This window comes from Canis lupus, chromosome 27 (assembly GCF_048164855.1).
Source record: "Canis lupus baileyi chromosome 27, mCanLup2.hap1, whole genome shotgun sequence".
NCBI classification, from domain to species: domain Eukaryota; kingdom Metazoa; phylum Chordata; class Mammalia; order Carnivora; family Canidae; genus Canis; species Canis lupus.
Window position 1 is genome coordinate 11,940,101 of NC_132864.1, and position 18,841 is coordinate 11,958,941.

An 18,841-nucleotide genomic window follows, 5' to 3' on the forward strand; every position below is an offset into this window, starting at 1 on the left:
GAGGTTGGGGAATCCAGACCGCAGGGGACATTGGGAGAATCTGCCATCTGGGCACAGGCACAGACAGAATTGCTTATGGGCATGCCCCTAGCTGTGAGAGGTGGGCATTGTCTCCAGCCTCATCTGGTGAGGGTCCAGGGGACCCTGTTGGGATAAACAGTCAGCCCCCTCCTCTCAGGAGCTCCTTCTCAGGAGCCTCAGAGAGATGGCCCCCAGACCCAGACCCTTGGGGAGTCTGGAACTTTGTTCATTTGCCAAGTGCCTTCTGCATGCCTAGCAGTGTGGGTGCAGAGACATGACAGTCAGTGAGCAGTGGAGCAAAGGATCTAATTTCTGGGAGCGATAGTTCCCTGGAGGTAATAAAGCCTCATGATGGCAGTGTGTCTAGGGGGATGGCTTCAGAGAAGCTGGTCAGGGAAGGCTTCTCTGAGGAGGTATCACTTGAGCTGAAGGAGGACAGAGTCAGGTTTGTGAAAAAGGCATGCAGGTAGAGAGAATAGCTGGTGCAGATGTCCTGGGTCACACTCAAGGGCTGGGCATATAAAAGGTCCCATAAAAACCATAAAAGGTGGCTGGAGTGGGTGAGGAAGGGGAGAAGTAGGAAGCAGGCTGGCCACGGGGGTGGGGCTGCTTCTGCAGGGCCTCATGTACCACACAGGAGCCTTTGGATTTTATTCAGAGAGGCATGGGTTGTCGTTGGAAGATTTTAAGTAGAGGAGAGACACTGTGGGATTGGCGTTCATAAAAGTTCACTTGGACTTCTCTGCAGGGTATGGACTGCGGAACTAAGCAGAAAGTCCTAGATCTTTGTCATGGTTGGGATCCCAGGATGAGGGCTGGGTGCAGAGGTGCGTCAGGGATGTCCGTCGTTCCTTGGGTTCCTATGGGCAGGGCATAAAAGCTGAGGGCTAAAGGGACAAGCAGGTCAGTGACCCTGGAGTTGGAGAAATCGGTCATGACCTGAATCCGGCTCCAAAGTTCAACCCCGTTAACTTTCAAACTCCCAGGAGCTGCTTATGACCTTTCTAGCAGGTGTTTATATGGGGCCAGGCTGCTCAGGTTGTCAGGGGTGCCTCACTGAGAGTGGAAAGAGGCGGCCTTGGTCCAGAGACCCTCAGGCAGCAGAGAACCATCTGGGATCTTGAAGCCCTTCCCCCAGCCCTCAGTGGTTGGAGGTCTCATTTGCACTCCAAAAGAGGCTCCTCAAATCCTGAGCTTCTTCCTGGAATGTGAAGCCAGGCCTGCCCACCCACAGACCAGCGGGTGCTAGAAGGAGACCGCATGGCCCCCGTCCTGCGGTCCCAGACGTCCAGAGTGTCCCACGGAGAGCCTGGCCAGCCGTGGCAGCATCGGGCCGGGTTGGGGGCAGACTGCGGGTGGAACTGGCGCAGGGGAATGACAGCGGAAGAAGCTGTTTGCTCCCCGTCTGCTGGGGTGGAGAAGCTCTGTTTTTCTGAACCCTCATCTGTTCTTACCACTGCTGCTGACGCCGCCACCGCCACGGATGGGGAGAGAGGGAGGAGGAAGCCAGTGCCAAGTTGGCCCGCCCCTTCTGAACCTGGGCTTCTGCCACGCTCCCCCGCCCGCCCGCTCCCGCGAGCCTCCGTCTGGAGGTCACATTCAGCCCTGACGACGCGTCTCTCGCTGGGTCAGGCAGCGGGGAGATCCAGCCCAGGCGCGCGGCGAGCCGGCTCAGGACACCGCTGCCCCGTCAGCCTTGGCTCTCTGGGTTCCGCCCAGCAGGGTGTCCGGGGACTGGGGGCTCCCAGCCGGCACCCCTTGCTGAGCGCCTGTTCAGGGCGCACTTGTGCCTGGAGGAGCCTTGGACGCCGTGCACCCTGGTGACGCCTGGCACGGGGCACGAGCACACAACTGACAAGTTCCGCCGCCCGCCCCCATCGGCGAAGGGCACCTCGCACGCCCGCAGCTGCGGGGGAGTGGGGAGGACGATGTCAGGACTGGCAGCGCCGGGGAGCGGGTGGTAGGAGCCCTGGGCCACCAGCACCAGGGGCGGGCGGTGCGGAGCTGCTTCCCCGCCCTTCTCTGAGCCAGCCTCCGCCCGCCTGCCCGCCCTCCTTCCCCCCTCCCCCTCCCTCCCTCCCTCCCTCCCTCCCTCCGTCCCTCCCGCCGCCACTGCCGCTGCTGCCGCCGTTGGACAGAAGGATGTGAGGCAGAGCTGAGCCGGAGCAGACGCCAGCCACAGCCTGCTCCAGCCACAAGCCTCGCAGAGCCGGCATCGGCATCGGGGCCGCCCAGCCTCCCGCCTCCCAGCCCACTGCTCCCAGCTCCACTCCCTGGAGCATCCTCCAAGCCGTATGTTTCCGGAAAACTTGGCCGAGGGGGAGACGCAGATGAGAGGATGTGAGTGAGGCCCCAGGAGGGGCTTGGGGTTGCTTTGGGAGCTGGTGACAGGGACCTGGCTGTGGCCACCAGGCCCGGGACTTGGGAGTTCTGCACCCGTGGGACCCCATCCCCATCCTTTGCCTGGGGCCCCCTTCCCCCTGCCTCTTTGGCTGTCAGGCAGGGGCTTTTAGGGTGGGAGGGCAGGACCTCCATTTGCTTGGGGCAAGCCCTGGGGGTCTTGGTTGGTGCATGCTCAAAGGTGCACTCTCGCTTTTCAGGTGGATGGGCGTTGGGGGGCTTTCAGCCAGGTCTAGTGTGGGTGGTCTGCAAGGCTCAGTGAGGCTGTGCCCAGCATCCTCAGCCTGGGAGCAGGAACCAGAGGGGGTCCCAGGCAGTTGTTTGAGGGCACTCACCCCAGCCTCTCACAAAGCTGCTAGGGAACCAAGACCCAAGCGGGTGGCTGGGACGGAGTGGGTGGCTGACTCTACACAGCTCTTTCCAGGCCAGGGCTTCTGGACAGCCTCGAACAGTACTCCTTTTTGAGCCACCACTCGCTCTAGGGAAGGGCTGGGTGACCCTGTCACCCTCACCTCCTGCTGTCGCTGCTGCCACAAGTGGAGTTAATTAGGACCCTAAATCCCCGGCCAGCCTCCAAACCACCTCCTTATTGATGTGTTGAGTTTGGAAATGCCAACCTCTCTGGGGTCCGGCTAACCCCTGCACCACCCCCCCTTCCGCCGCTCCAGCAGGCCCAGATGGGAGACCCGCCCTCTCCCGCCCAGGGTTCTGGCCCGACGTGTTTGCCTGGGCTCTCTTGGCCCCGACTGGGGAAATATAAATAAACTCGCGTCCCGTCGTCCTCCGCCAGGTTCTGTGGAAGTGGCAGCTGCTGCTGGCGCAGGCTGAGGGAAAGGTCAGGGGGCTGGGTGACACTTGATCCCATGCCCCAGCCCTCCCTCCAAGCCTGTCCTTGAGGAACCCTGAGGAGCCCGCTGTGAAGCCACGTGGCCCATAGCCTCCGCAGGGGAGCAGGTGGCCTGTCGGGCTGGCACCACCTCACCACACAGTGTCCAGAGGCAGGAGAGCAGAAAACCTGGGTCCTCATTCCCCCTTTGCCCTTGGCTTGTCCCCAGAAGCTCAAGAGTGGCTCTGGCTCCTTCTCCCATCTGGGGATGGGGACAGTCACGGCCTCGGCAGCAGGGGTGAGATGGAAGCACGTCTCTGAAGGGCTCTGCAAACTCCAGGTCACTCGGCCGTGTGATGTGGCGTCTTGTCGTTTCTTGTTGCAGTTTTATTTTAATGAGAGCTGTGTGTGTGCTGAGCTATTGGCACATGATAGGATGGATGGATGGATGGATGGACGGACGGACAAACGAGGCACAGAAAGTGCAAACACGCAGATTGTTGGCCCCTCCAGCTCCTGTACCCCTACAAAATTCCAGTCGTAGCCTCCCTGTTTGCAGCTTGATTTGATTCAAGGAAAATGGCCTCAAACTTCATTATGGGAAATCTTTCATTAGCCGTTAGCCGTTAAAAGTCTAGCTCTGGGGCTTAGAGACTGCTGTATTCCAGTGTGACTCAGGCTTCCCACCTGCTGCCCTTGGGGGCCCAGTCCTGCCCCACAGCCCTTGGAGATCTAGAGCCTGCCTTCTGTCTCTTGGGCAGCCACCGGGAAGTGGCCGCCTACCTGCTCAGGCTGACCTGGCCGCACAGGGCATGCTGCCGATGTATAAAGAGATGCTGCTGCGTGTGGCGTGCCTGTGTGTGCCAGGAGCTCCGTGGGCAGGTGGATTGAGACCTGGGGCCAGGTGTCCCATGTGCGGCTTCTGTGAGCAGGAGGCTGTGTTTTTTGCTGAGACTGGTATTTACAGCATTGAAACCAGAATAGGTTATGGAGTGGGGGTGAGTATGGCCCTGGCCCGAGTTTGTGGGGCTGGGGAGAACTTTCTCTGACCTGGGTGGGTTTGGGATGGAGTCTGTTGATTCTTGGGGATTTCTCCCCATATCAGGGGTCTGTGAGGCTGTGAAAGCTCACAGACATTGGGGGGGCCAGTTTTCGGGGGGCCGTTCTACTCCCAGACCCTTGAACCAGCCTTGTGGGCCTCAAGCCCATGGTGGGCCCCAGGCCCAAAGGTGCCCCAGTTAACCTGGGTGAAGAGACTCCTGGCTCCAGCTCACACTCGCCTGGACCCCACCCTCCCTCCCCTGCTCACACGTTCCTTCCTTTCCTCTGGCCTTGGCCTGGTGCAGCCGGAAAACAACACTGTCTCCCGAGGCCTGAGGCCTCATCTGCAGCTGTGAGGGAGTGTCAGTGCTAGGTCACGACAGCCAGGGGAGGCAGGGGAGGTGGGAGCCTGGGCGGGGTCTGTGCCCAGACCTCAGCTCCTAGCCACCAGAATCCTCGATGGTGGTCTTGGGAGGGGTGCACCCAGGGCGAACAGCCCCTTGCCCCTCTCTTCTCCGTTCCTGGAGCCTGGGCCCTGCCCAGGTAGCCTGGGTGGGGGATGGGGGTAGCCAGGTCGCCATATCCACCCCTCTGGCGCCCCCCACCTCCACTGGTCTGCTTCCAGAGTCTTGGAACCGCATGCAGAGCCTCAGTCCGGGCTGCAGGCTGTGGGCACAGGCCTCCTGCTGCCCTTCACCTGCCACCCTCTGCCACAGGTCTTCTGGAACACGGCCGGAACTGGTCGGCCATCGCTCGGATGGTGGGCTCCAAGACGGTGTCTCAATGTAAGAACTTCTACTTCAACTACAAGAAGAGACAGAATCTGGATGAGATCCTGCAGCAGCACAAGCTGAAGATGGTGAGCACTCTGCCCTGCCTCCTGGGGCCTCTTGGGGGGCTGCACCCTGGGTGCCCTGGGTCGGGAGCAGGTATTCACCAGCACCTCGGGATTGGGGGTGCCCTGGGCTGGCTGCAGGGATTGTTGTGTTCCGCACATCCCCTCCTGGGCACTGGGCCGACCCTGTGTGCCAGGCCCATCCTCCTGTTTCCCTGCCTCCGCTCCCTTGCTCTCCTGGGTTCCACACCTCTGGGTGTGTGGGGAAGGAGCACCGTGGGCCAGACACCACCTCATCAAGGATCGTGGCAGTCAGTGCCTTAGAACGAAGGCCCAGAGGCAGATGAACCCCAAGCAAGTGTCTCTCCCATCCTGTTTGACCTCATAATCTTAGGGCTGCCTCAGTAGGGGGGAGGGACAGGTCAGGGAGCAGTGGGCCCAGCCCTGGCCTCCCCCCGCCCTCCCGCAGCCCTCTGGCCTCGAGGGAAGGCCGGGGGAGGCCAGGAGCACGAGAAGGGCGGGCTGGCCTTGCTGAGCATGTAAATGGTCTCTATGGAGAGACTGCTTCCTCCACAGCCGATACTGTGAAGGGAGGGCCGGGTGGGGGGCAGCCTCTTCCCTTCCTCCTCTCTGTCTTTCTTTCTCTCTTTCCCCACCCCCTCTCTTCCTCCCTCCCTGACTCCTGCCCCTTTGGACACATTTACAACATGCCTGCATGGTCACTATTTCAGATATGGGGAAACTGAGGCTCAGCAAGGCTCATAAACAACAGACTTGGGTCAACCACACCTGTATGACCCAGGGACCAGTGTTCTGCATCACCAGGCTACGTATTTCCTTATATATGTGAAGGTATAAGAAGGGGGTCCTCAGCTCTCCTCCTCAGGCCTGCCTGCTGCCCCCTCCCCTCCATCAGGCTGCCTGTTGCTGCGTGTAAAGTACAGGCAGCCTGTCCTGGGACGAGACGGCCCTGAACTGCTGCTCCCATGCAGCCTGCTGAGATGCACAGACTATTGAGGTCACCTGGCATGGCAGGCAGGCCGGGCATAGAATCACCCCACTTGAACTGTGCTTGAGTGCTGCGCAGAGTTTAAGGGCAGCCTCCTCGGCTGCCCTGGGTGGGAATCTTACTGGATTGAGTATGTAAGCAGCTGCTGGCTGCTCAAGGCCAGCGGAGACTGTGTCATGCCCCTGTGGGCAGCGCTGAGGCCGAACCTCATCTCCAGTTGGGCTCTTGTCTACTCCCTGTTGCCCATCATATCTGGTGAAGCCAGACCTCCCTCACCTTCCCTGCCTGCTGCTCAACTGGCCTTAGTGCTCCTTGAGCTTCTGGCAGTGCTTCCTGGTACACCAGGAGCTTTACATTTTCCTGGATTTTCTAGGACTCCGGTTTCCACAGGGAGGAAGTCTTATGAAAGCCTGACGGCGCAGAGCACTTGTCTTTAACACCTGTTGAAATCTCTTAGAGCAGGAGGATGGCTGAGCCCAAGGGGAGCAGCCTATGTGTGTAGCAGCTAGAGATTAACTGCGGGGGGGGGGGGGGGCAGTCCTGACAAGAGGTGGTCTTCTTGCCCTTCCCCTCCTCCTCCCCCTAGCCCCTGCTCCTCCCAGCCAACATGGACACCAGCCCAGCCATGGCTCAGGCTGTTAGGGGTATAGGCCTCCTCTCCCAGACTCCCTCATTCATGGCACGGTCCTGCTATGCCCCCAGGGACCCCAGAACCTGAGTGTGGGTTCAGGGGTAAGAGTGGGGCCAAGTCCCAGCTTCATGACTTGGCACCTGTGTGACCTCAGGTGACAGCTTTGTCCCAGTGAGCCTTAGTTTCGTCCTTTGTAAAGTGGGGGCATAACGGCCCTTACCCCCGAGAATTCTGCTGAGGATTAAATGAGTCACCACTTCTGAGGACCCAAGTGTCTACCAGAGGGGAGCACTCTGTGAGGGGTGGCTGCCCTGACTGCTACCACTGGTGGTGGTAGTAGTAGTGGTAGTATTTTATTTTAAAGCCACCGATCCCCTTTTTTTCTTAGGGGTGTGGGAGGCACTCTCTCAAATGGAGTGTGCAGGAGCAGCCATTGTAGGGACTCTGGCCTAGAAGACCCTGATTCTAATCCAGATCTTGCCACTTAGTAGCTGTGTGACCTTGGGCAAGCAACTTATTCTCTCTGTGCTCAGTTTTCCCAACTATACAGTGGGGACAATACTAGTGCCCACCTCAGAGGGCTTTTATGGCACTCATCTGAGTGGATGGGTGTAAGGGCTTAGAACAGGGCCTGGCACGTTCTGAGTGCCCCACACGTGAGAGCCACAGCTGTGATGGTATCATGGCCACCAGACAGCCAGTGGCTGGGTCTCGTGTCTCCCTGGGTGCTTGGTTGTATATGGAGAGCAGCTACTCCTGGACTGGCTGAGTGAGTGATTGGTCAGCTGATTGATTGATTGAGCCAGTCAGTGTCTTTCATCTGAATAGATAGCCTAGCAGAATGGTGTAAAGCAGGGCTCTGGGCTAGAGGGCCCACACCCTAGCAGTGTCAGCAGCTGGGTGGTGCCTGCAGGCACACGGCGCCCCCCTCTGTGCCTCAGTGTTCCCTGTAGAGGGAAGGGAAGACCAGGACCCACCCTTAGGGTTGTGAGGAGCAGAGGAGTCCTATGTGAGGGGCAGTGCCTTGCCCTGGGCCAGTGCTCAGGGTGTGTGGGACATCATCCTCACTGTGCAGTCAGTGAGCCTTTCTTGAGCACCCACTGGGTGCCAGGGAAGCAGTGCGCATGGGGTTTTTCTGCTGGGCATTCCTTTAGGGGACAGCGGGAAGCCATCTGCCGGGATTGAGCTCAAAGTGGGTTGTACTGGTCTGAGAGAAGTAAAGCTGATGCTGACGGAGAAGGCTGCCCTCCTCGTTGTCTGATCCTGAGTACTGATGGGTGGACCACTACAGGGTGATGAGGCCAGGAGACCACAGAGGGGGTTCGACCCTGGGTCTGTAGGCGCGTCCCTTCGTGGACCCATCCTCCACTAGCCATGGCTCACACAGGACCCAGCAAAGCAGAGTCATACTGGGTGAGCTGTGGACCTAGTACATCAGGCCAGAAGATGGGGGCCAGCAAACCATGTCCTGAGGCCTACAGATGGGTGAATCTTGCTGACCACTTATTGTTGAGAAAAGGCAATTTGGGTGCATGCAGCTGGTTCTCGTTCCCAGCTGACCTTGAAGGAATCACGGAGGAATCACCGTGAGCAGTTCCAGGGACCCATTGCGGGAAGTTGGGCTCTGCCTGGGTCCATCCATCCTGCCAGTGGCCACCCATGCTGCAGGGATGAGTTCCCTGTCACTGGAGTATGTAAGCAGGCCTCACAAGATGCTGCTGAACTCCATGACCTCCGCCTGCTGCCCCTCCCCGGCACTCTCCAAGGCCCCAGGAGGAAGCTAGGTCCCTACTAGTCCTGAATCAACAGCAGCCACCTCTGGCCACTGGCCAGGCCCTGTCTGGAGCTCAGAAAGACATGTCACTCTTGTCCAGTGCAGGAAGGAGCAGGGGAAGCAGAGGGTCAGCGGGTGTCCCCTCCCGCTTTACGCCAAGCCTGGCCTGAATATGGCCACAGGGCGACGTCAGCAGGAAGCAGGATCGGGTGGGCAGGCGGAGCGTGGCCCAGTTATGTAACATTTGGCAGTAGTGACTTCTCCGAGGTTTCCCTCCCCCTTGTTATGGCCGAAGGTTACCCTTTCCTCCCATCTGCAAATCCAGGCCCTGGGGCTCAGCTTCCATGTTTCTCTGTCTCAGCCCAGGCCCTGCCTTGCCTTGTTTTCCTCTGTTGTCTCCTCCGTCTGAGGCTGCATAAGCCTGCAGAGGGACCTTGTCCAGGCAACAGAGTGCTTAAACCTGACCTGCGTTCAAATCTGGGCTACTTGACTTAGGAGCTGTGTGATCTCAGGAAGGTGTCTTTGCCTCTCTGAGCCGGTGTCTTTTTCAAGTTCAGTTCATCTAAAATAGTTACAGACCACCTGTTTGGAGATGCCAGGCCCTATTTCAGGGATCCTGGGAATACAGCAGAGAACAAAGATTACTAGCTCTTAAGAAGGAACTGATTCTATTTCAAGAGACAGATTAACATACAAATAATTTCTGATTGTGGTCTGAAGGTGATAAGGTGAGGGATATAGTAGAGAGTGATTGATGGGGGGGTATGAGGATTAGCTGATTTTGACACGGTAGTAAGGAAGACCTCTCTGAGGAGGTGATGTCTGAGCAAAGCCCTGATTGAGGTGAGTCATACTAGTATCTAGTAGGAGAAGGTTATCCAGGCAGAGGAATAGCCTGTGCAAAGGCCCTGTGGTTGGGACACTGTGCACATGTTTGCACAAGGAGGCCAGTGTGTTTCTAGCAGGATGACCAAGGAGGGTAGGGGTGGACGAGTATTTTGAAGAGGTGAGTGGGGTCCAGGTCTAGAATATGCAGGGCTATATTATGGAGTGGGGAGGACTTGGGGTCTTATACGCAGGATTTCAGGGAGCCCCCGGAGAGTTTGAAGCAGGGAGCAGCATACTCTGGCTTGCCTGCAGAGCAGCTGTGTAGATCCATTGACTCAATCCAGGAAAATGCTAGGCACATAGTAGGTACTCAGTCAACAGCAGATGTAATTATACTGGTTTTGCCAGCATCTCCTGTTCCACACACACCTCCTGGTTTGGAGGTACGGGGCCACATGTGGAAGGATTTGGTGTAATTCCTCAGGCACTCAGTAAATCCTAGCCTTTCAGTGTGGCCTTGTGCTGATGGAAACTGTGACTTCTCATACTTGTGCCACTTGGCCTGATGTGTCCTGGACTGCAGGTTCTGGCCAACCCTCCTGGACTTGAGTCCCCAGGAAGATGCACATCCTGGCCAGGCCCCCAGGAGCTCCTGTTCCCTGCCAGGCTCCTGATCGCCTGCCTCACCCAGCCTGAGCACAGGAGTGAGTCCCTGTCTGCTAAAAATAGATTGGGGAAGAAGGGGATCCCTCAGCCTCACCCACAGAACCCACATGCCACACAACTTTCTCGCGCCTCCATGAGCTCCAGCCGGGCCTCTGGGAGAAGTTGGGGTTTGGGGCAGGGCTGGGCCAACCCCTGGAGGTGGGTGGATGGCGGAGCTGAGTGTTCCTGCAGTGGCCAGGGGACATTCAGCAGGGTGGGGCTCTGGCCCTGGCCTGGTGGTGACGGAAACCGTGACTAATGGGCAAACAGATGTTTGCCTTTTTCTCCCCGTGTTCAGAGCTCCTAAACTCAGAGGACCCCCATTTGCTTAGGAAGGTGGTAGGACAGGAATTGATCCCACCCCCAGGCTGAGGTTGGGGCTTTGGCACCCCTCCTGAGGCCTATTCCCACCCCAGCTGCTGGTGCCTGGAGGAGACAGGGCATTTGCTCCAAGAGTGGACCCTATCATGTTTGGGGTAAGGTGGCTTTTCCACAGGGGGCTGGGGAATTGGTAGAAGGGAGGTGCATTTGTTTCCTGTTTCCTATAATAGTACCATAAACTAGAGGTGACTTAAAACAATACAAACTTACTCTGTCACAATTCTGGAGGCAAAAATCTGAAATGGAGGTGTCTATAGGGTCCTGCTCCCTCTGGAGGCTCCCAGGAGAAGCCTGCTTTGCTCCTCTAGCTTCTGAGGGTGGCCGGTCGTGCTGGATGGTCTTTGGCTTATAGACACATGGCTCCCCGTGTGCCTCTGTGGCCAAATTCTTCTCTTCTTACAAGGACCCCAGTCATCAGACTCAGGGCCCACCCTAATCCAGTATGACCACATCTCAACTAATTACATCTGCAAAGAGCTTGTTTCTGAATAAAGTCATGTTCTGAGGTTTGGGTGGACATGGATTCTGGGGGAATGATGTTTCACCCAGTCTGAGGGGCTTCACTGAGACTGCTAGCATGTCTGGGGTTGTCGTGGGTTCTGCTTCCTTCCTTGGAGACCCCACGGGGCTCAGGCTGAGACCCTCCTGTCACACCAGCTGTATTGGGGGCAGTCGTCCCCTCTTAGGAACCAGTCTACCGCCTGTGGGAGTCCCTGGTCACCCTGAGACCTAGCACTCTGCCGCCACCTGTATACCAACTCTGTTAACTGTGTGTTTAAGCCCCAGAAGCCACCCATTCAGCCAGCCAGCCAGCCAGCAGATGTGCTCTGAACCTCTGCTGGCTCAGCATGGGAGGTAAAGAAACGCCCCCCAAAGTGCCCCACCCAGTGAGGTGCAAAGGCAGGAGCTGCTAGGAGGAGTGAGAAGCTTGTTTGTCCCCAATCTGGGGGGTGGGCTTCCGGGAACCGGGGTCCTGTGTGGAGGGATATGAAAGGCCCTGCATGAGAGCCTCTTTTCTTTACCCCGAATACACTGAGTGGGGCCCCACCTCAGGGGTTCGTACTTGCAGTTCCCTCCACCTGGACTACCATCGTTTAGGGCTTTGTTTGGCTAGCTCTCTCAGTGCTCAGACTCCGCTCACATGCCACCTCCTCCAAGAAGCCTCCCCCATCCCATCTTGCTCACGTCCCCACCTCTGAGTCTCTTTTTCTTAAGTGACGTGTTATTTGTTGGTCTCCCTGACTGGAAGACCTTTGTGGGCAGGGACCTGTCTACCTCCTTCATTGTGTGTCCTCAGCCTTGATGCAGTCCTGGTACATAGGAGGTGCCATATAAAGACTAGCATAGTGAGTCGATGAAATTCCCAAGCCAGCCCTGTCTCCCGGGGCTTGGTGAGGGGCAGAGATGACATGCAGGGAAGGTTGACTCATTAGTGTGCTCCACACGTAGTGACTCTGCCTGGCAGGGTATCCTCCAAGGCGTATGCTCTGGCTGTGGTAATCAGAGGGACTGGAGTGATCACAGGGGCCCTTTAGGCAGAGGCAGCCCTTCCTCACTGGTCCCAGCAGGATGTCAGGGCAGCCGGGAGGCCAGGTTGTGCTATACATGTATCTGGGACTTGGTGGAAGAATAAAGCCCTCAGTAAAAACAACTACTGGCATGCTTGGCCACTGCTGGGTGGGTGGGGGTAGGGGTAGGGTTGCCTCATGGCCACGCATCTGGGATTGCTGTCTGTTGCACTATGGCGTCCTCGGGCACAGGGAGTCCTCGGGCTGACAGCCCAGGCCCAGGATCTGACCGTCACTGTCCCTGTGCCCTAGGAGAAGGAGAGGAATGCACGGAGGAAGAAGAAGAAAGCCCCAGCTGCTGCCAGTGAGGAGGCTGCCTTCCCACCTGTGGTGGAGGACGAGGAGATGGAGGCATCGGGTGCAAGCGGGAATGAGGAGGAGATGGCAGAGGAGGCAGAAGGTGAGGGGCAGGAACTGACCTGTCCCAGAAGTGTCTGGGTCCTTCTGAGACGAGGCCTAGACTGCCTTGGAGGGAGAGCATGGTGATGGTGGTGACAATGGTAGTGATAATGGTAATGGTGATGATAAGGGTGGTGGTAATGGTGATGATGATACTGGTGATGATGGTGGTGGTGGTGGTGGTGGTGGTGGTGGTAATGATGGTGATGGTGACAGTGATGATAGTAGTGATTGGTGGTGATGGTGATGAATGTGGTGGTGGCGGTGGTGGTATGATGATGGTGTTGGTAGTGATGATAGTAGTGAATGATGGTGTTGGTGGTGGTGATGATAGTAGTGATTGGTGATGGTGGTGATGAATTTGGTGGTGGTGGTGGTGATGGTGATGATGGTGGTGGTAGTAATGGTGATGGTAGTGATGGTGGTGATGATGATGGTAATGATGGCGATGGTGGCAGTGATGATAGTGATTGGTGGTGATGGTGATGAATGTGGTGGTGTTATGATGGTGGTGGTGGTAGCAGTGATGATTGTGATGGTAGTGATGATGGCAGTGGTGGTGGTGATTGATGATGGTGATAATGGTGGTGGTTGTGATGATGGTGATGATGGTGGTAGTAGTGATGATGGTGGTGGTGTTACTCCCAAGTACCCCATTTTGGATTACATGGGTCTGTACCTGCCCCACATGGCATGATGCCCCTAAAGACCCCAACCCCTGCTTAGCAGCATGTCTGTGTCTTACTTGTTGTCTTTCTGCCCAGAACTGCCCAAGTTGGGCCCTCATGTTCCTAGTGAACAGAACCTTCCTTCTTCCTGCCGCTGCCTCGAGTGCCTTCCTATTCCTTCTATCTGCCTGCCTCTGCATTCAAACTCCCAAGCTTCTGCCAACATGGTATAGGAAGGTGGGAGTCACCTCCTGGCTCCTCAAGCCAGGCCTACAAATACGTTCAAGCTCTGCCAGCCCCCAGGGCATTCACTGACCTGGACCCTATTTCCTGGTTGAAAACAGAGAATTGGGCCATGTGGTTGCTGTTGTCTCAAGTTGGGGATGGGTCTGGGGACAGAGTCTGGCCCCTTTCTGCTCTGGGTCTCTCTTGTCCAAGTTGGTGACAGGCCTGGCCAGTGTCTGATGGAGGGCTGCAAATCCCTCTGCCTTCATTTTCTTGGTCCTGGGTTTATAACCAGAAAAAAGAGAAGGAAACAGAAACCCAATCCCACTCTTTAAATATCCTCCCAGCTGCTCTGTGGACAGGATGCAGCCCTGGTGGGAAAGTAGAAGGAAGCCAGACTTTGGCTCAGCATTAAGACTAGAACGAACACTGCCCAGTAAGAGAGCTGTGTGGTAGTGAACTCCCCGTCACTTGTAGGGTTCTCATACTGCAGCAGGGGATGAAGGAGGGTCATTCTGTGCTGGGGTGATGGGAGGGCTGTTCTGGTGGAGCTGAGGCTCTGTGACCACCTGATGGCTCTGAGTGGATCCTGTGCAGCAGGGTAGGAAAATCCTGCACAAAGGAACAGGGTGATACTCCCATCTCATGGATGAGCTTTGAAACTGAGGACCAGGGAGAGGAGAATCGCTTTCACGGGGTATCATGTAACTGGTAGACTTGGAGTTGGACAGTCCAGCCTGTGTTTGCCATGTAACCCTGTGCTTTCTGACCATGGGGCAGAGGTGGGGGGGGGTCGGTCAGGGAGGTTCTGGACTAGGGCCTGAGGTCACCCCTATGGAACCTTCTAGAAAGCCTAGCCAGCCCCAGCAACATGACAGACCCCTCCAGGGAGCTGGCAGCAAGTGCCTTTGTTGCATCTAGGCGGAGATGAACCATCCAGGGAGAGAGGATTCATTCTCTGTTCAGTGTCTCAGCAATGATCATGGTCTCCCCAGCCTAATCAGACGGGCAGCCTTGAGTTCATCTCATGAACCATCACAGTGACCCAGTGGAGTAGGTTCTCTTGTCACTCTGTTTACAGATGAGGAAACTGAGGCACAGAGTGGTCACCCATGGTCATACAGTTGACTTGCTTGGGGACTAGGGTTCAAACTAGTCAGAAGTGCAGATCCTCAGGCCCCTCCTGAATCTTCTGATGAGGCAGCACTTCGGGAGAGGGTGAGCCTCCCCCCCCCCCCCCATCTGAGTCTTCACAGCCCCTGCCTCGGGCGCATGCTCGCGCTTGAGAACTCCTCATGGGACAAGTCTCTCAGTAAGGGAGAGGGCCTAGTAATAACCTCCCATTTTGTTGATGAGCAGACTGAGATTCTGGGAGTTAAGCCACTTGTCCAAGGGGTGTCCACACTGGCCCCAACACCTTGATGTCTGTTAAGTGAGAACAAAGAAGTGGCATCACAAGTCCTCACTCAGGGGTAGGAATTCTGTGGTTAGAGACACGGGACACAGGGTCAGCCCTCTCCTGCCCCCGTGCAGTATGGCCTGGGGCACGTGACTCGGCCCCTCTATGCCTCAGTTTCTTGCTCTGCAAATGAGATGCTGCTTGTCCTGTTCTTCGGGGTTGCTGAGGATTAAATGAGTCATGAGCATGAAAGGCTCTGCACAGCTTAGCACCCATAGAAGAAGCCCTGTTGTTCCAATGATGATTTTTGGGAGTGGTGGACCCTGAAGGGAGGTGAGCAGTGGCAGAGGCAGGGGCCAATGAGGGCAGCGGAGGCTGCAGGAAGCCTTTGCCCACGGCCATGGCAGCCCCTGTCCACCTGGCTCTGTCACTGAGCAGTGGGATGGAGTCCAGGGCTCCAAAGGCCACTCCTGCAGCCCTGCCCACCTCTGGGGTCAGCACTCCCACCCTTAGAGTCCTGGGGACTCAGATCCAGAGAAGGCTAGTGACTTGTCCAAGGATACTATCCCAGGAGTGGGCGGGACTGGCTCCTCACCCTACACTACCCAATTGTTGGGCAAGGCTGCTGCAGGCCACCTGTGGGTCACTCCAAGATGAGGACCACTGTGGGTCCCCCTGCTGCCTGCCAGGCCCCAGGTCCCCCTGCCCCCCCCGCCCCCCCTCCCCCCCATGGCCACCTCTTCTCTCCTGCCTGTTGCTTTTGCCACCTTGCTTCTAATCCTTCTCTCGCTTCCTTCCAGCCTTACACGCCTCTGGGAACGAGGTGCCCAGAGGGGAATGCAGTGGTCCAGGTATGAATGTGGCCAGCTGGCCTGGGGGTGCGGTAGGGGTAAGGCTGTGCCGGGGTCAGGGGCATCCTGAGGTCACCTGTCCTCAGCGTGGGGCCCCACTTCTGTGAGCATGCCTCTGTGAGAGCCAACATTGGTGCAGCCATGGCCTCTGTCCCCCTCCCAGTGTAGTATCTGTTCCCCGTGCTGTTCCCTGACTCACTCTTGCAGATCTGTGCACTTAGCTCCACTGTTCTCTTGATTTTCACCAGTGTTTTCATCCGTGACTTTCACCTTGTTTGATTTCCGAACAGCAGGGGTTTTCATATATCCCTATTTTACACAAAATGGGGGAATTTGAGACCCAAAGAAGTGACAGAAGTGTTTTTCTTAAGGCTGAAGAGCCAGGTCGGAGGCCAGCCACCCTTGTCCTTCCTTGCCTTTCATCTGTATGCACATTCAGTCACTCACTTAACACTTCCTGTGCACTGCTATGTGCTGGGCCGTGTAGGAAGCAGATGGGGGATGCTATCGGGCTCTTTCTCCTTAGGCTCCTCAGAGTTCACCGGCCCATTTTACGTTGTCGTGTCATAACGACACAATAGCAAATAGTCACCAAGTGTCACCCTGTGCTGCTACACCTCCTGGCTTCCTTACCCTGTAAGCTCTACAGATGAAAGCAAGGCAGGCCCAGAGATAGCCTGCGTTACCGTGGCTGGGCTTCCAGTGTGGGCAGAGCCAGAGGTGGAATGCAGATGAAGCTCCATAGCCCTGGCTGTGTAGGGGTGCCAGCAACCCCAGGGGCCGGAAGTTAGTGACGTGGCTGGGCTCCAGGGTCAGCATGGGGAGAACGGGGCAGGGGGAGGGCAGGGCCCCAGGACCGTGATGGGCCAGCTGCCTGAGTGTGTCAGAGCTTCGGGGCTGTTGAGATGTCAAGCTGCATCCTGAGTTCGTGTCCTGGACCCGAGATGGGCAGGTCTGGCTGTGAGGAAGGCCGTGCCTGCCTCCATCTCTGAGCCCCCGGCACCACTCACTCTTCTTCTTTTTCCCCCACAGCCACCGTCAACAACAGTTCTGACACAGAGAGCATCCCCTCCCCCCGCACTGAGGCTGCCAAGGACACAGGACAGAATGGGCCCAAGCCCCCGCCTGGCCCAGGCACTGATGTGCTACCCCCTGAGCCACCCACCCCGCCGCCAGAGGACGCTCTGGTATCCTCCGAGCCTGGCCCGGCCCCTGAAACCACCAGCCTGCCCACGCCTCCGCCAGCACCTGCATCACCCACTGCACCCCCTCCCGTGGTCCCCAAGGAGGAGAAGGAGGAGGAGGATGCTGCGGCCCCCCTGGTGGCGGAGGAGGAGGAACAGAAGCCCCCTGTGGCCCAAGAGATGGCTGTGGACATGGGCAAGACGGAAGAGCCTGGTGAGGCATCCCCTGCAGAGCCCATCAAGAGTGAATGCAAAGAGGAGGCCACAGAGGAGGGGCCCGACAAGGGCAAGGGGGGTTCTGAGCCCAGCGCGGAGGCCGAGGCCACACCCGAGGGGGCCCTCAAGGTGGAGAAGAAAGAGGGCGGCGGCCCTGGGGGCAAAGCTCCCACAGCCAAGGGCGCCGGAGCCCCCCAGGACAGCGACTCCAGTGCCACCTGCAGTGCAGATGAGGTGGACGAGCCCGAGGGGGGCGACAAGAACAGGTGAGTGGGCACACCGGGTGGGACTCTTATCTCCTGCCAGCACCAGGGCAGCTGCACGCAGGCTGCCTCGGTGCCTGCCCTCGGGGCGTGTGGCCCAGCTGGAGGAGGGGATTGCACCAGGCAGGGCTGGGTGGCTGGAGGCGTGGCGCAGGCTCCACCGATTGCTCTTACTCCTTCAGCTCCTGCTGATGGCCTACCGTGCTTGACCTTCCTCCGCTCGTAGGTGCATCACTCCCGTCTGCCACCATCTTTGTGGGGTGTTTTCCTGCTATGTCTACAGGCCCCAATTTTTTTTTTCTTATGAGGATACCATCATTGGATTCGGGTCCACCCAAATTAGGTCACATTCACAGGTCCCTGGCTGTTTGGACTTAAGCTTGTTTGAGGGGCGGGGGCTGGGGGGCACAATTCTATCCTTAACAGGGCAGGAACAGCAGGTGCCGGGGCCTGGGGGTGGAAGGAGCATGTGTGATTCAGGCCAAGTGGTGGAGCCAGTGAGGGTCGGCAGGCTGCACTAACTCATGGCTGCAGATTGTTCTCAGGGGAATGCCCCAGTCAGCTGGGTGTGACTGACGCTCTGAAACTAGCTGGAGAATGCAGAGAATTCAGTGGGGGTCAGAGAGGCCCACGGAGATGGCTGCCATGTCCCCGCAGCCAGTGATGCAGGTCTGTCTGCAGCCAGTTGTGACAGACTCCTGAGCTCACTAGTGGCTCACATCCCATCTGCCAAGGGTCAGGGTGCAGGAACTGGGAGCCCCTGTCCTGGCTCGAGCTGATGGAGCCATTGAGGCTGCTCTCTTGCTGGGGTGGCCTGGAGGGACCCCCCCAAACCATGCTGCCCTCTTTGGGTACTGCTGTCTCTGAGATGTGTTCCTCCATTTCTCTCCTTTGTCTCTGCTCTTGGTGCGGGGTACCCGTCCCCACCTTGCACCCAAGGCCCCTGGAGCACTGGGTTTTACCCACGTGTGGCACAGATGGTCGAGGGCTCTGAGCCTCTGAGACCCCCAGCCAGGACCAGAGCTCGTACCCCACATTGGGGCCGAGCCAAGCAGCTGAGGGCAGAGGTGCAGACCCACTCCCACCCACATCTGGACCCTGGGCCAACGTTTTCTAGTGAGGCAGGTGGGTCATTTTTATTTTGACTAAAACCGATGCGGTCTGTTGTCTCTCCTCTCCTGTCTCTTGGAAAGTTCTGGGCAGAGTGAGAGGGAGGAAAATCTGACTTTCAGATCGCCGAGTTCTTGTGGAGCCTTTCCCCTGTCCCGTGATTCACCTTGGGGCATGTGAACATGGTGAGCTCAAGAACTCTTCATGTGAGACTCAGATTCATCCAGAGCTCTGTGGGTCTCTGTATGTGCCACAGAAGGAAGTGGGCCAGATTGTCCTCAGTTTCCTGTGTCCGGGAGTCCCTGGGAGTCCCCACTGTCAGGAAGCTGGTCTGGTGGGTAGCCCCGTGACCAGGAAAGGCCAGACCAACAGGCTTCCGAGGGCTCAGAAGTTCCTGAGCTTCTTGCCCTTGGAAACCAGTATGCACAGTGGCCCGGTCCTCTGGGGAAGGCCCACAGCCAGGGCCTGCTGCTACGTTCACTCTTTGTGCCTGGGTAATGGGGTCAG

General features: G+C 57.6%; 1 protein-coding gene across 34 annotated transcripts in view; it reads left to right on the forward strand.

Moving 5' to 3' along the window:
- NCOR2 (nuclear receptor corepressor 2) overlaps nucleotides 1-18,841 on the forward strand; it is a 211,475-nt gene that overhangs the window by 153,172 nt on the left and 39,462 nt on the right. For 27 of the 34 annotated variants that reach the window (XM_072802173.1, XM_072802172.1, XM_072802174.1 and 24 more), the window contains 4 exons: nucleotides 5,005-5,147; nucleotides 12,272-12,419; nucleotides 15,511-15,561; nucleotides 16,594-17,227. In XM_072802173.1, coding sequence (XP_072658274.1) covers nucleotides 5,005-5,147; nucleotides 12,272-12,419; nucleotides 15,511-15,561; nucleotides 16,594-17,227 — 976 coding nt within the window. The remainder of the gene's footprint in view (nucleotides 1-5,004; nucleotides 5,148-12,271; nucleotides 12,420-15,510; nucleotides 15,562-16,593; nucleotides 17,228-18,841) is intronic. The other 7 variants (XM_072802183.1, XM_072802182.1, XM_072802201.1 and 4 more) reach the window with 1 other exon arrangement.